Source organism: Belonocnema kinseyi, chromosome 5, assembly GCF_010883055.1.
Source record: "Belonocnema kinseyi isolate 2016_QV_RU_SX_M_011 chromosome 5, B_treatae_v1, whole genome shotgun sequence".
NCBI classification, from domain to species: domain Eukaryota; kingdom Metazoa; phylum Arthropoda; class Insecta; order Hymenoptera; family Cynipidae; genus Belonocnema; species Belonocnema kinseyi.
Genome location: NC_046661.1, coordinates 148,393,692 through 148,406,222, shown reverse-complemented (window position 1 = coordinate 148,406,222; position 12,531 = coordinate 148,393,692). Strand labels below are relative to the sequence as shown.

At 22.4% G+C, this 12,531-nt stretch overlaps 1 protein-coding gene across 1 annotated transcript in view; it reads left to right on the top strand.

Moving 5' to 3' along the window:
- Window positions 1-12,531, top strand: part of LOC117172942 (NAD-dependent protein deacetylase sirtuin-2) — a 39,745-nt gene that overhangs the window by 7,775 nt on the left and 19,439 nt on the right. Inside the window, exon 3 of the mRNA XM_033361248.1 lies at window positions 1,594-1,950. Coding sequence (XP_033217139.1) covers window positions 1,594-1,950 — 357 coding nt within the window. The remainder of the gene's footprint in view (window positions 1-1,593; window positions 1,951-12,531) is intronic.

The following is a 12,531-nucleotide window of genomic DNA, read 5'->3' as shown; positions in this document are numbered from 1 at the left end:
ATATTTAGTTGTAAATTCATTTTTTTAAATTAAAAAGCCATCTTTTTTAGTTGAAAGTTAATGCTTTTTATTTGATAAATCTTTTATTTGTTTAAAAATTTTAATATTTACGATAACATTTTTTTATTTTTAAGATTTTTCTATTTTCGCATGGGTCATTTTTAGTATTATCTGATTTGGAAGAGGCAGTTTTTTTGTTTTCAAGATCTTTATTGAGTTGGAAGGGAGGAAATTTTGATTTTTTCTGAATTGGAAGAAAAACATTTTTTATTATTCTTCAGATTTTTATCTAATTGGAAGCGAGGAAATTTGGAGTTTCAATTTTTTCTGAATTGGAAGAGGAACAGTTTTTTGTTTTTAATATTTTTATCCAGTTTTAAGGGGGGAATTTTTTTTCGAAATTGGAAGAGGGGACTTTTTTGTTTTTAAGAGTTTTATTGAGTTGGAAACGAGACAAAATTCCTCTTCCAACTTAGAAAAAAAATTGTTCTTTCCAACTCAATGAAAATCATAAAAATAAAAAAATGTTCCTGTTTCAATTCAAAAAAATTCAAAACCAAAATTTCCTTTTCCAATTCAGAAAAAATCAAAATATCCTCCCTTCCAAATCCATACAAATCTAATGGAAAAATTGTCATTTTCCAATTCAAAAAAATTTTCTTTCGAACTCGATATAAATCTTTAAAAAAATTACCCCTTACAACTCAGAAAAAAATTTAAACTTATTTTCCCCGTTTCCAACTCAATAAAAATCTTGAAAACAAAAAAGTCCCCTCTTCCAATTCAGAAAAAAAAATAACAAAAATTTCGTCCGTTCCAACTCAATAAAAAATTCTAAATACAAAAAAAGTTCCTCTTCCAATTCAGAAAAAAATTGAAATCCCCAATTTTCTTTCTTCCAACTCGATACAAATTTTAAGAATTTTTTTCGAAATTGGAAAAGGAGACTTTTTTTGTTTTAAGATTTTTATTGAGTTGGAAACGGGGTGTCCAGTTCGAAGGGATTTTTATTTATTCTGAATTGGAAAAGGAAATTTTTTTTCAATACTTTTTCCGAGTCGCAAGGGGGCATTTTCTTGCTTCTAAAAACTTTATTTAGTTGGTTTTCCTCCCTTTCAAAATTTTCCTTTGCCAATTTAGAAAAAATAAAAATCAAAATATCCTCCCTTCCAAATCGATACAAATCTGATGAAAAAATGGCCCTGTTCCAATTTAAAAAAAAAAATCCCTTCGAACTGGACACGTCGTTTTCAACTCAATAAAAATCTTAAAAACAAAAAAGTACCTACCCTCTTCCAGTTTCGAAAAAAAATTCTTAAAATTTTTATCGAGTTGGTAGAAAGAAAGTTTAGGTTTTCAATTTTTCTGAATTGGAAGAGGGACTTTTTTCTTTTTCAGATTTTTATTCAGTTGGAAATGGGGACAATGCGTTTTAATTTTTTCCTGAGTTTCAACAGGCAATTTTTTAAAAGATTTATATATCTGTATTATCAAAGGATCTTTTTTCAGAAAAAATATAATTAAAAATTTTTTAAAATAGAAAAATCGAAAAGAATCTTCTGTTATAAACAATGAAAAACATTGTTCTTTTAGCTGCAGGAATTCCAGATTTTCGTTCGCCGTCGAGCGGACTTTACAACAATTTGCAAAAGTACAATTTGCCACATCCGCAGGCAATTTTCGAAATAGACTTTTTCCGGGAAAATCCGGAGCCCTTTTTCGTCCTCGCAAAAGAATTGTTGCCCGAGGGATTCAAGCCAACTGTGAGTCATTATTTCATTCGATTGTTGTGGGAAAAAGGACTTTTGTTGCGTCATTATACACAAAATGTCGACACTTTGGAAAGGGTAGCAGGACTACCTCAAGACAAATTGGTCGAGGCTCATGGGACTTTCTACACTGGACGCTGTCTAGAATGCAGAGCGCCCCATCAATTTCTCTGGATGAAAGGTATTTTTCCAATCTTTCATTTGTTTCGCTTTTTTTTTTGGTAGAAAATCGATTTTTTTGATTTTTTTAATTCCAAGAAATTTTCAAGAGCTTTAATAGCTTCAAAAAATTTTAAAATATTCAAAATATTTGAGGTTTTTCTATAAAATTCCAAAGAATTTTTAAAAGATTCTAAAAACTTTTCAAAGAGCTTTAAAAGTTTAAGACAAATTTCAAAATGTTTGAAAGATTTTAGGATATTTTTCAAAGAATTAAAAAATATATACTTTTAAAAATTCCAAGGAATTTTTGAAAGCTTCTAAAGTTTCAAGGTATTTGAACCATTTTAGGTTATTTTTAAAAAATTGCTAGAATTTTTCAAAAGATTTCAATAATTTTTTGGGGATTTTAAGAAATTACATAATTATTAGGGTATTTTTAAAAGCTCCAAACAATTTTCAAGAGCTTTACAAATTTCAGGGGATTTCAAGTATTTTATGACACTTTTAAAAATTCCAAGGAATTTTCAAAAACTTAAAAAAATTTCCACGAATTTCATAAAGTTAAACATTTTTTCAAAGGATTCAAAATATTTTAGGGTATTTTGAAAATTTTAAAAATTTGTTAATATATTTCAATATATTTAAGGGATATTAAAAGATTTAAATCTTTTTAGGGCATTCAAAAAAATTCCAATTCATTTTCAAGAGCTTCGAAAGTTTCACGGGATTTGAAAGATTTTTAGGATATTTAAAAAAATTTCAACGAATTTTCAATAAATTTCAATAATTTGATGCGAATTTAAAGAATTTCAAAGGATTTCCAAATTGCAGTCTTTTATCAAAATTCCAAGGAATTTTAAAAAGTTTCCAGGGATTTAAAAAGATGTTAAATATTTTAGCATTTTTTTTTTAAGTCTAATGAATTTTTAAAAGCTTCAAGGTTTTCAAACGGTTGTAATATTTTAGATTATTTTAAAAAATTCTAAGAATTTTTCAATATATTTCAATAATATGAGAAAATTTCAAAGGATTTAACAGATTTCAGGATATTTTTTAATATTCCAAGGAATTTTCAAGAGCTTTGAAAGCTTAAAGGGACTTAAAAGAATTAACAAAATTTTTTAGTATTTTAAAATATTCCAAGAAATTTTCGATAAATTTCAATAATTTTCTTAAGGATTTTAAAGAATTTCGACATTTTTAGGGTATTTTTTAAGATTCCAAAGAGTTTTTTTAATGGAGTTCATTAATTCAAGGTCATTTCAAAGACTTTGAAAGATTAAAGGAATTTTTCTAAATTCCAAAGAATTTTTTTAAAAACTTTATTAATTTTTAAAAATGTTAAGAAATTTTTAAACGCTTCTAAATTTTCAAGGGGTTGAAATATTTCGGGGTATTTTACAAAATTCCAAGAAATTTCGAATAGATTTCAATCATTTTTAAAGGATTTTAAATAATTTCAACATTTTTATAGTATTTAAAAAAATTCCAAGGAATTTTCAAGAGCTTTGAAAGCTCCAAAAGATTTCAAAGGATTTAAAATGTTTCAGGATATTTTAAAAATTTTAAAGAAATTTTCAAAAGCTTAAAAATAATAAAAAGTTTCCAGGAATTTCATAAGATTAACTTTTTTTATTTGAATATTTTAGGATATTTAAAAATATTCCATGAATTATTCTAGAGCTTCAGAAATTTCAAAAGAATTGAAATTTTTGAGGGCATTTTAAAGAATTGTGAACATTTAGAAATTGTTTACAAAAATTCCAAGGAATTTTCAAGAGCTTTAAAACCGTCAAGAGAATTCAAAGGATTTAAAATATTTTAGGATATTTTATAAGATTCCAAAGAGCTTTTAAAAGATTCCAAGAAACTTAAAAGAATTAAACATATTTCAAGGTATTTTAAAAAATTCCAAGAATTTTTCAAGGTCTTCAAAAAATTTGAAAGGATTCAAAATGTTTAAGGCTATTTTGAAAATTCCAACAATTTGTCAATAAATTTAAATAATTTTTAATCGACTTCATTAATTCGAGGGAATTTCAAAGGATTTGAAAGATTTCGGGATGTTTTTATGTTGAGGTTATTTAATCTAAAAAAATTTTAATAGATTCCAATGATTTTTTAGGGACCTTAAATAGTTACAACGTTTGTAGGGTATTTTTAAAAATTCCAAGGAATTTTCAAGGACTTTAAATTTTTCAAGGAATTTCAAAAGATTTGAAATATTTTAGAATACAAATTTTAATAATTTGATGGGATTTTAAAGAATTTCAACATTTCAGGATATTTTTTTTTAAATTCCAAGGAATTTTCAAGAGCCTTAAAATCTTCAAGCGATTTCAAAGGCTTTAAAATACTTTAGGACATTTTTAAAAATTGCAAGGAATTTTCAAAAGCTTAAAAAGAATAAAAAGTTTCCAGGAATTTCATAAGATTAAACTTTTTAAAAAAAATATTTTAGGGTATTTTAAAATATTCTAAAAAAATTTCAAGAATATAAATAATTTTTAAGGGATTTTAAAGAATTGTGAGCATTTTTAAAGGATTAAAAAAATTCCAAGGAATGTTTGAGAGATTTCAAAGGATTAAAAATATTTTAGAATATTTTATAAGATTCCATAGAATTTTTAAAAGATTCCAAGAAATATTCAAAGAGCTTTTAAAATTTTTAAGGAATTTCAAAAGATTCAAGGATATTTTTCAAAGAATTCAAAAACAAATATATTTTTTAAAATTCCAAGGAATTTTTAAAAGCTTCAAAACATTCAAGATATTTGAAACATTATCGGGGTATTTAAAAAAATTGTAAGAAATTTCGAACAATTTTCAATAATTTTTTAGGGATTTTAAGGAATTACAGAATTTTAAGGGTGATATAAAAAATTCCAAGGAATTTTCAATAAATTTCAATAATTTCATGGGATTTAAAGAATTTAAACATATATTTTTTTTAATTCATGTAATTTACAAGAGCTTTAGAAGCTTAAAGAAACTTTAAAGAATTAAACATATTTTAAGGTATTTAGAAATATTCTAAGTTTTTTTTTTTAAAGCTTCAAAATTTTAAAGTAAATTGAAATATTTGAAGGGATATTAAAGGATTTAAAGATTTTTTCAAGGGCTTCAAAAGTTTTAAGAGATTTAAAATGACTCAAATTATTTTAGGGCATTTTATAAGATTCCAATAATTTAAAGAAATTTCAAAAGATTTTCAAATTGCAGTTTTTTAAATAAAAATTCCAAGGAGTTTTCAAGAGCTTTAAAAGTTTCCAGGGATTAAAAAAGATTTGAAATATTTTAGCATATTTTGTTATATTTTAAGGAACTTTCAAAAGCTTCAAGCGATTGTAATATTTTAGGGTATTTTAAAAAATCCTAACAATTTGTCAATATATTTTAATAATTTGAGGGGATTTGAAAGATTTCATGAATTTTTTTAAATTCCAAGGAATTTTTAAAAGTTCAGAGATTCAATTATTTCAGGGTATTTTAAAAGATTCCAAGAAATTTTTAATAGATTTCAATAATTTACAGGGATTTTAAAGAATTTCAACATTTTTAGAGTACTCATAAAAATTTCAAGAATTTTTCAAGAGCTTTTAAAGTTTTTTTTTTTAATTTTAGGTTCTATTATAAGATTCCAATTATTTAAAGAAATTTCGAAGGATTTCCAAATTGTAATTTTTTTTCAATTCCAAGGAATTTTCAAAAGCTTAAAAAGTTTCCAAAGCATTTCATGAAATTAAAATTTTGTTTTGAATATTTTAGGGTATTTAAAAAAATATTCCAAGAAATATTCAAGAGCTTCACAATTGGCAAAGGAATTGAAATATTTTAGGGTATTTGAAAACATTCTAAACAAATTTTCAATAGATTTCAATACATTTTTAGGAATTTTAAAGAATTACCACATTTTTAGGGTATTTAAAATAATTCCAAGGAACTTTCGAAATATTTCAAAGCTTCAAGGTATTTCAAAGGACTTAAACTATTTTTGTGTTTTTTATAAGACCCCAAAGAACTTTTAAAAGATTCCCAAAAATATTCAAAAATATGTAAAGTTTCAAGGAATTTCAAACGATTTGAAAAAATTTAGGATTTTTGTAAAAGAATAAAAAAATATTTTTTTTTTAAACTTCAAGACACTTCAAAGGATTCAGCATGTTTTAGGGATTTTTAGAATATTTCGAAGAATTTTTAATAAACTTTATTAACTTGAGAGGATTTCGAAGAATTTGAAAGATTTCAGGATGTTTTTAAAAATTCTAATGAATATTCAAAATTTTCGAAAAATTCAAGGGATTTGAAATATTTTATGGTATTTAAAAATATTCTAGAAAATTTTCAAGAGTTTTAAAAGCTATAAGATATCTTAAAAGATTCAAAATATTTGAGGGTTTTTTATAAGATTCCAAAGAACTTTAAATAAACTTCATTATTTTAGGGGATTTCAAAGGATTTTTAAAGATTTTAGGATATTTTTTAAAATTGCAAGAAATTCCTTAAAAGCTTTAAAATTTTCAGGAATTTAGAATATTTTGGGGTAATCTAAAAGATTCTAAGAAATTTTAAATATATATATATATCAATAATTTTTTTGGGTATTTTCAAGAATTACAAGATTTTGCAGGGTTTTTTTTTTATTTTAGGGAATTCTTAAGAGCTTTCAATATTTCAGGGTATTTAAAAAAATTCCGAGGTATTTTCAAAATTTTTAAGGGATTTCAAACATTTTACGGTAGTTTAAAAGATTCCAAGACATTTTTTAATAGATTTCAATAATTTGAAGGGATTTTAAATAATTTTAACATTTTTAGGATATTTAAAAAAAATACCAAAGAATTTTTAATAGACTTCAATAATTTGAGGGAATTTCAAACGATTTGAAAGATTTCCGGGTATTATAAAAAAAATTCCACAAAATTTTCAAGAGATTTGAAACATTTGAAGGTATTTAAAAAAATTAATTTAATTAAGGAAAGAAAGTTCAAAGGCATTTCAAAAAATTGGTAAGATTTTAGGATATTTAAAAAAATTCAAAGGAATTTCGAAAAGCTGCAAAAGCTTACAAGGAATTTTCAAAAGCTTGAAAAGAATAAAAAGTTTCCAGAAATTTCATAGGATTAAACTTTTTTAAAAATATTTTAGCGTATTTTAAAATATTCTAGAAAAATTTCAATAAATATAAATAATTTTTTAAGGGATTTTAAATAATTGTGAGCATTTTTAAAGAATTAAAAAAAATTCCAAGGAATTTTTGAGAGATTTCAAAGGATTAAAAATATTTTAGAATCTTTTATAAGATTCCATATAAATTTAAAAAGATTCCAAGAAATATTCAAAGAGCTTTTAAAATTTTTAAGGAATTTCAAAAGATTTTAGGATATTTTTCAAAGAATTCAAAAAGAAATATATTTTTAAAAATTCCAAAGAATTTTTTAAAGCTTCAAAACATTCAAGATTTTTGAAAAATTTTAGAGTATTTAAAAAAATTGCAAGAAATTTCCAACAGATGTTAGTAATTTTTTAGGGATTTTAAGGAATTGCAGCATTTTAAGGTCGCCATAAAAAATTCCAAGAAATTTTCAATAAACTTCAATAATTTATTGAGATTTTTAAAGAATTTCAACATATATTTTTTGAAATCCATGTAATTTTCAAGAGCTTTAAAAGCTTAAAGAAACTTCAAAGAATCAAACATATTTTAAGGTATTTAAAAAGATTCTAAGTAATTTTTAAAAGCTTCAAAATTTTTAAGTTGATTGAAATATTTGAAGGGATATTAAAGGATTTAAAGATTTTTGGGGTTATTTAATCTCAAAAGAATTCAATAGATTCCAATAATTTTTTAGGGACCTTAAATAATTACAACATTTGTAGGGTATTTTGATAAATTCCAAGGAATTTTCAAGGGCTCTAAAAGTTTCCAGGAATTACAAAAGATTTGAAATATTTCAGCATATTTTGTTAAATTTTAAGGAATTTTCAAAAGCTTAAAGCAATTGTAACATTTTAGGGTATATTTAAAAAATTCTAAGAATTTTTCAATATATTCCAATAATATGAGGAGATTTCAAAGGATTTAACAGATTTCAGGATATTTTTAAATGTACCAAGGAATTTTCAAGAGCTTTGAAAGCTTGAAGAGACTTAAAAGAATCAAAAAATTTTTCAAGTATTTTAAAAGATTCCAAGAAATTTTCAATAGATTTCAATAATTTTTTAAGGTTTTTAAAGAATTTCAACATTTTTAGGGTATTTTTTAAGATTCCAAAAAATATTTTAGGGCATTTTAAAACATTCTAAAAAAAATTCAATAAATTTCAATCATTTTTAGGGCTTTGAAAGTTTTAAGGGATTTGAAATGTTTCAGAATATCTTAAAAAATTTGAAGGAATTTTCAAAAGCTTTTAAAGTTTTTACAATTAGTTGAGGGTATTTAAAAAAAATTCCAAGGAATTTTAAAAAGCTTAAAAAGTTTCCAGGAATTTCATAAGATTAAAAATATTTTTTTGAATATTTTAGGGTATTTAAAAATATTCAAAGAAATATTCAATAGCTTCAGAAGTTTCAAGGGATTTGAAATATTTTACGGTATTTTAAAATATTTTAAACAAAATTTCAATAGATTTCAATCATTTTTTAAAAGATTTTAAAGAATTGTGAACATTTTTAAAGTATTTAAAAGAATTCCAAGGAATTTTCGAGAGCTTTCAAAATATTAAAAATATTTTAGGGTATTTTATAAGATTCCAAATAATTTTTAAAATGTTCCGAGAAATATTCAAAGAGCTTTACAATTTTTAAGGAATTTAAAAAGATTTAAAAGATTTTAGGATATTTTTCAAAGAATTAAAAAAAATGTATTTTTAAACATTCCAAGGAATTTTTAAAGCTTCACAACATTCAAGGTTTTTGAAACATTTTAGGGTATTTCAAAAAATTGCAAGAATTTTTCAATAGATTACAATAATTTTTTAGGGATTTTAAAGAATTACAGCATTTTTAGGGTATCTGAAAAAATTCCAAGAAATTTTTAAGAGCTTGAAAATTTTTTTAAATTTAAGGGTATTTTATAGGAATCCAATAATTTAAAGGGGTTTTATAGAATTTCCAAATTGTAGTTTTTTTTTTAATTCCAAAGAATAAGGAATTTAAAATGATTGGAATGATTCTAGGATATTTTTTAAAGAATTAAAAAAATATTTTTTTCTAATTTCAAGGAATTTTTAAGGCTTCAAAACATTGAAGAGTTTGGAAACATTTTAGCATTTTTAGGGTATTTAACAAAATTTTAGTAAATTTTCAAGAGCTTTAATAACTTCAGGATATTTCAAAAGATTCAAAATATTTGAGGGATTTTTAGAATATTTTAAAGAATGTTTAATTGACTATATTAATTTGATGGGATTTCAAAGGATTGTAAAGATTTCAGAACTATTTTTTAAATTCCAAGGAATTTTCAAAATATTCAAAAGATTCAAGGGATTTGAAATATTTTATGGTATTTTAAAATATTTAAAAAACTTTTAATAGATTTAAATCAATTTTTAAGGGATTTTAAAGAATTTTCAACATTTTTAAAGTATTTAAATTACCAAGGAATTATCAAGAGCTTTAAAAGCGTCAAGAGATTCAAAGGATTTAAAATATATATTTTTTGTATAAGATTCCAAACCATTTTTTAAAATATTCAATAGACTTTCATCATTTTTGAAGGATTTAAAATAATTTAAACATTTTTTTTCATAAGCTTAAAAAGTTTTGAGGAACTTCATAAGATAATTTTTTTTTAATATTTTAGGGTATTTAAAAATTATTTCAAGAAATATTCAAGAGCTTCAGAAGTTTCAAGGGATTTAAAATATTTTAGGGTATTTTTAAATATTCTAAACAAATTTTCAATAGATCTCAGTAATTTTTTGGGGTGTGAATTTAAAGAATTTCAACATTTCAGGATATTTTTAATAATTCCAAGGAAATTTTAAACGCTTTAAAAGCTTCTGGATATTTCAAAGAATTCAAAATACTGTAGGTTTTTTTAGAAGATTCCAAAGAATTTTTTATCGATTTTATTAATTTAAGGGGATTTCAAAGGACTTGAAAGATTTCAGGATTTTTTTTTTAATTTCAAGGAATTTTCAAAAGTTTCAAGGGATTTAATTATTTTAGGGTATTTTAAAAAATTATAAGAAACTTTCAAGAGCTTTAAAAGTTTTTTCAAATGTTAGGGTATTTTATAGGATTCCAATAATTTAAAGGGATTTCAAAGGATTTTCAATTGTAGGTTTTTTTTTTAATTCCAAGGAATTTCCAAGAGTTTTGAAAATTTCAAAGGATTTGACAGTTTTTAAGATATCTTAAAAAATTCCGAAGAATTTTCAATAAATTTCAATAAATTGATGGGATTTTAATGAATTTCAACTTTTTAATATATTTTTAAAAAATCCAAGAAATTTTCAAGAGCTTTAAAAGCTTCAAGAGATTTCAAAGGATTTAAAATATTTTAGAATATTTTATAAGAATCCAAAGAATTTTTAAAAGATTACAAGAAATATTCAAAGAGCTTTTAAAATTTTTAAGGAATTTCAAAATATTTGAGGATATTTTTCAAAGAATTTATTAATTTTTAAAAAGCCTTAGGAATTTTTAAAAGCTGTAAAAGTTTCAAGAGTTTTTGAAGGGTTACAATTGTTTGAGGGTATTTAAAAAAATTCCAAGGAATTTTTAAAAGTTTGAAAATTTTCAAGGGATTGAAATATTTTAGGGCATTTTAAAAGATTCCAAGTGATTTTCAATAGATTTCAATCATGTGAAGGGATTTTAAAGAATTTCTACATTTTTAGGATATTTGATAAGATTACAAAGAATTTTTCAGAGATTTAAAAGCTTCAAGAAATTTCAAAGGATTAAAAATATTTTTGGGGCTATTTTGAAAAATTCCAAAAATTTGTTTATATATATATTTCAATAATTTCAAAGGCTATCATAAGATTTAAACATTTTGAGGTTGTTTAAAAAAAACCAAGAAATATTTAAGGGCTGTAAAAATTTCAAGGGATATCAAAGCATTTGAAAGATTTCAGGATATTTTTAAAAATTCCAAGGAATTTCCAAAAGCTTCAAAATCTTAGAAAATTTCAAGGAAATTCAAAAGATTAAAAATTTTCGTAAATATTTTATGGCATTCAAAAAAATTTCAAGGCATTTTCAAGAGCTTTTAAAGCTTCAAGAGACATAAAATAATTTTTAAAAATTTAGGATATTTTATAAGATTCCAAACAATTTTTAATCGACTTCATTAATTTGAGGCGATTTAAATTTTTTTAAAGATTTCAGGAGATTTTTTTTAGTTCCTTTGAATTTTCAAAAGCATCAGAAGTTTTAAGAGATTTTAAATATTTCAGGGCTTTTAAAAAATCCAAGAAATTGTCATGAGCTTTAAAAGCTTCAAAAGATTTGAAAGGGTTCAAAATATTTTAGGCTATTTTGAAAAATTCCCAAAATTTGTTGACATATTTCAATAATTTTAAGAGATAGTGAAGGATTTAAACATTTTCAAGATATTTTAAATTTTTCAAAATATTTTAGGGTCTTTGAAAAAATTCCAAGGAATTTTGAAACGCTTTAAAGATTTCAAGAGATTTAAAAAGATACAAAATATTTTAGGGTATTTTAAAAAATTATACGTAATTTTTAATATACTTCCTTCATTTTTAAAAATTCAAAAGAATTTTTAAACGCTTTAAAGATTTCAAGAGATTTTAAAAAAATCAAAATATTTTATGGTATTTAAAAAAATTACAAGTAATTTTTAATATATTTCATTATTTTTTTTTTAATTCCCAGGAATTTTTAAACGCTTTAAAAGTTTCAAGATATTTTAAAGGATTCAAAACATTTTAGGGTATTTGAAAAAATTACAACCAGTTTTTAATATATTACATTAATTTTTAAAAATTACAAGGAATTTTAAACGCTTTAAAGAATTCAAGAGATTTAAAAAAATTCAAAATAATTTAGAGTATTTAAAATATTACAAGTAATTTTTAATATATTTCATTAATTTTTAAGATTCCCAGGAATTTTTAAACGCTTTAAAAGTTTAAAGATATTTTAAAGGATTCAAAATATTTTAGGATATTTAAAAAATTACAAGTAATTTTTAATATATTTCCTTAATTTTTAAAAATTCAAAGGAATTTGAAACGCTTTCAAAGTTTCAAGATATTTTAAAGGATTCAAAATATTTTAGGGTATTTAAAAAATTACAAGTAATTTTTAATATATTTCATTAGTTTTTTTAAATTCTAAGGATTTTTTTTAAATCCCAAGGAATTTCTAACGCTTTAAAGATTTAAGAGATTTAAAAAAATTCAAAATATTTTAGAGTATTTAAAAAAAATTCGAAGAAATTTTCAATAGATTTCAATCATTTTTAAGGATTGTAAAGAATTTCAAAAAATTTGTTAATAGATTTCAATAATTCGTAAGTTAATTAAAGGATTTAAATATTTTAGGGTATTTGAAAAAATTACAACCAATTTTTAATATATTTCATTAATTTTTAAAAATTCAAAGGAATTTTTAAACGCTTTTA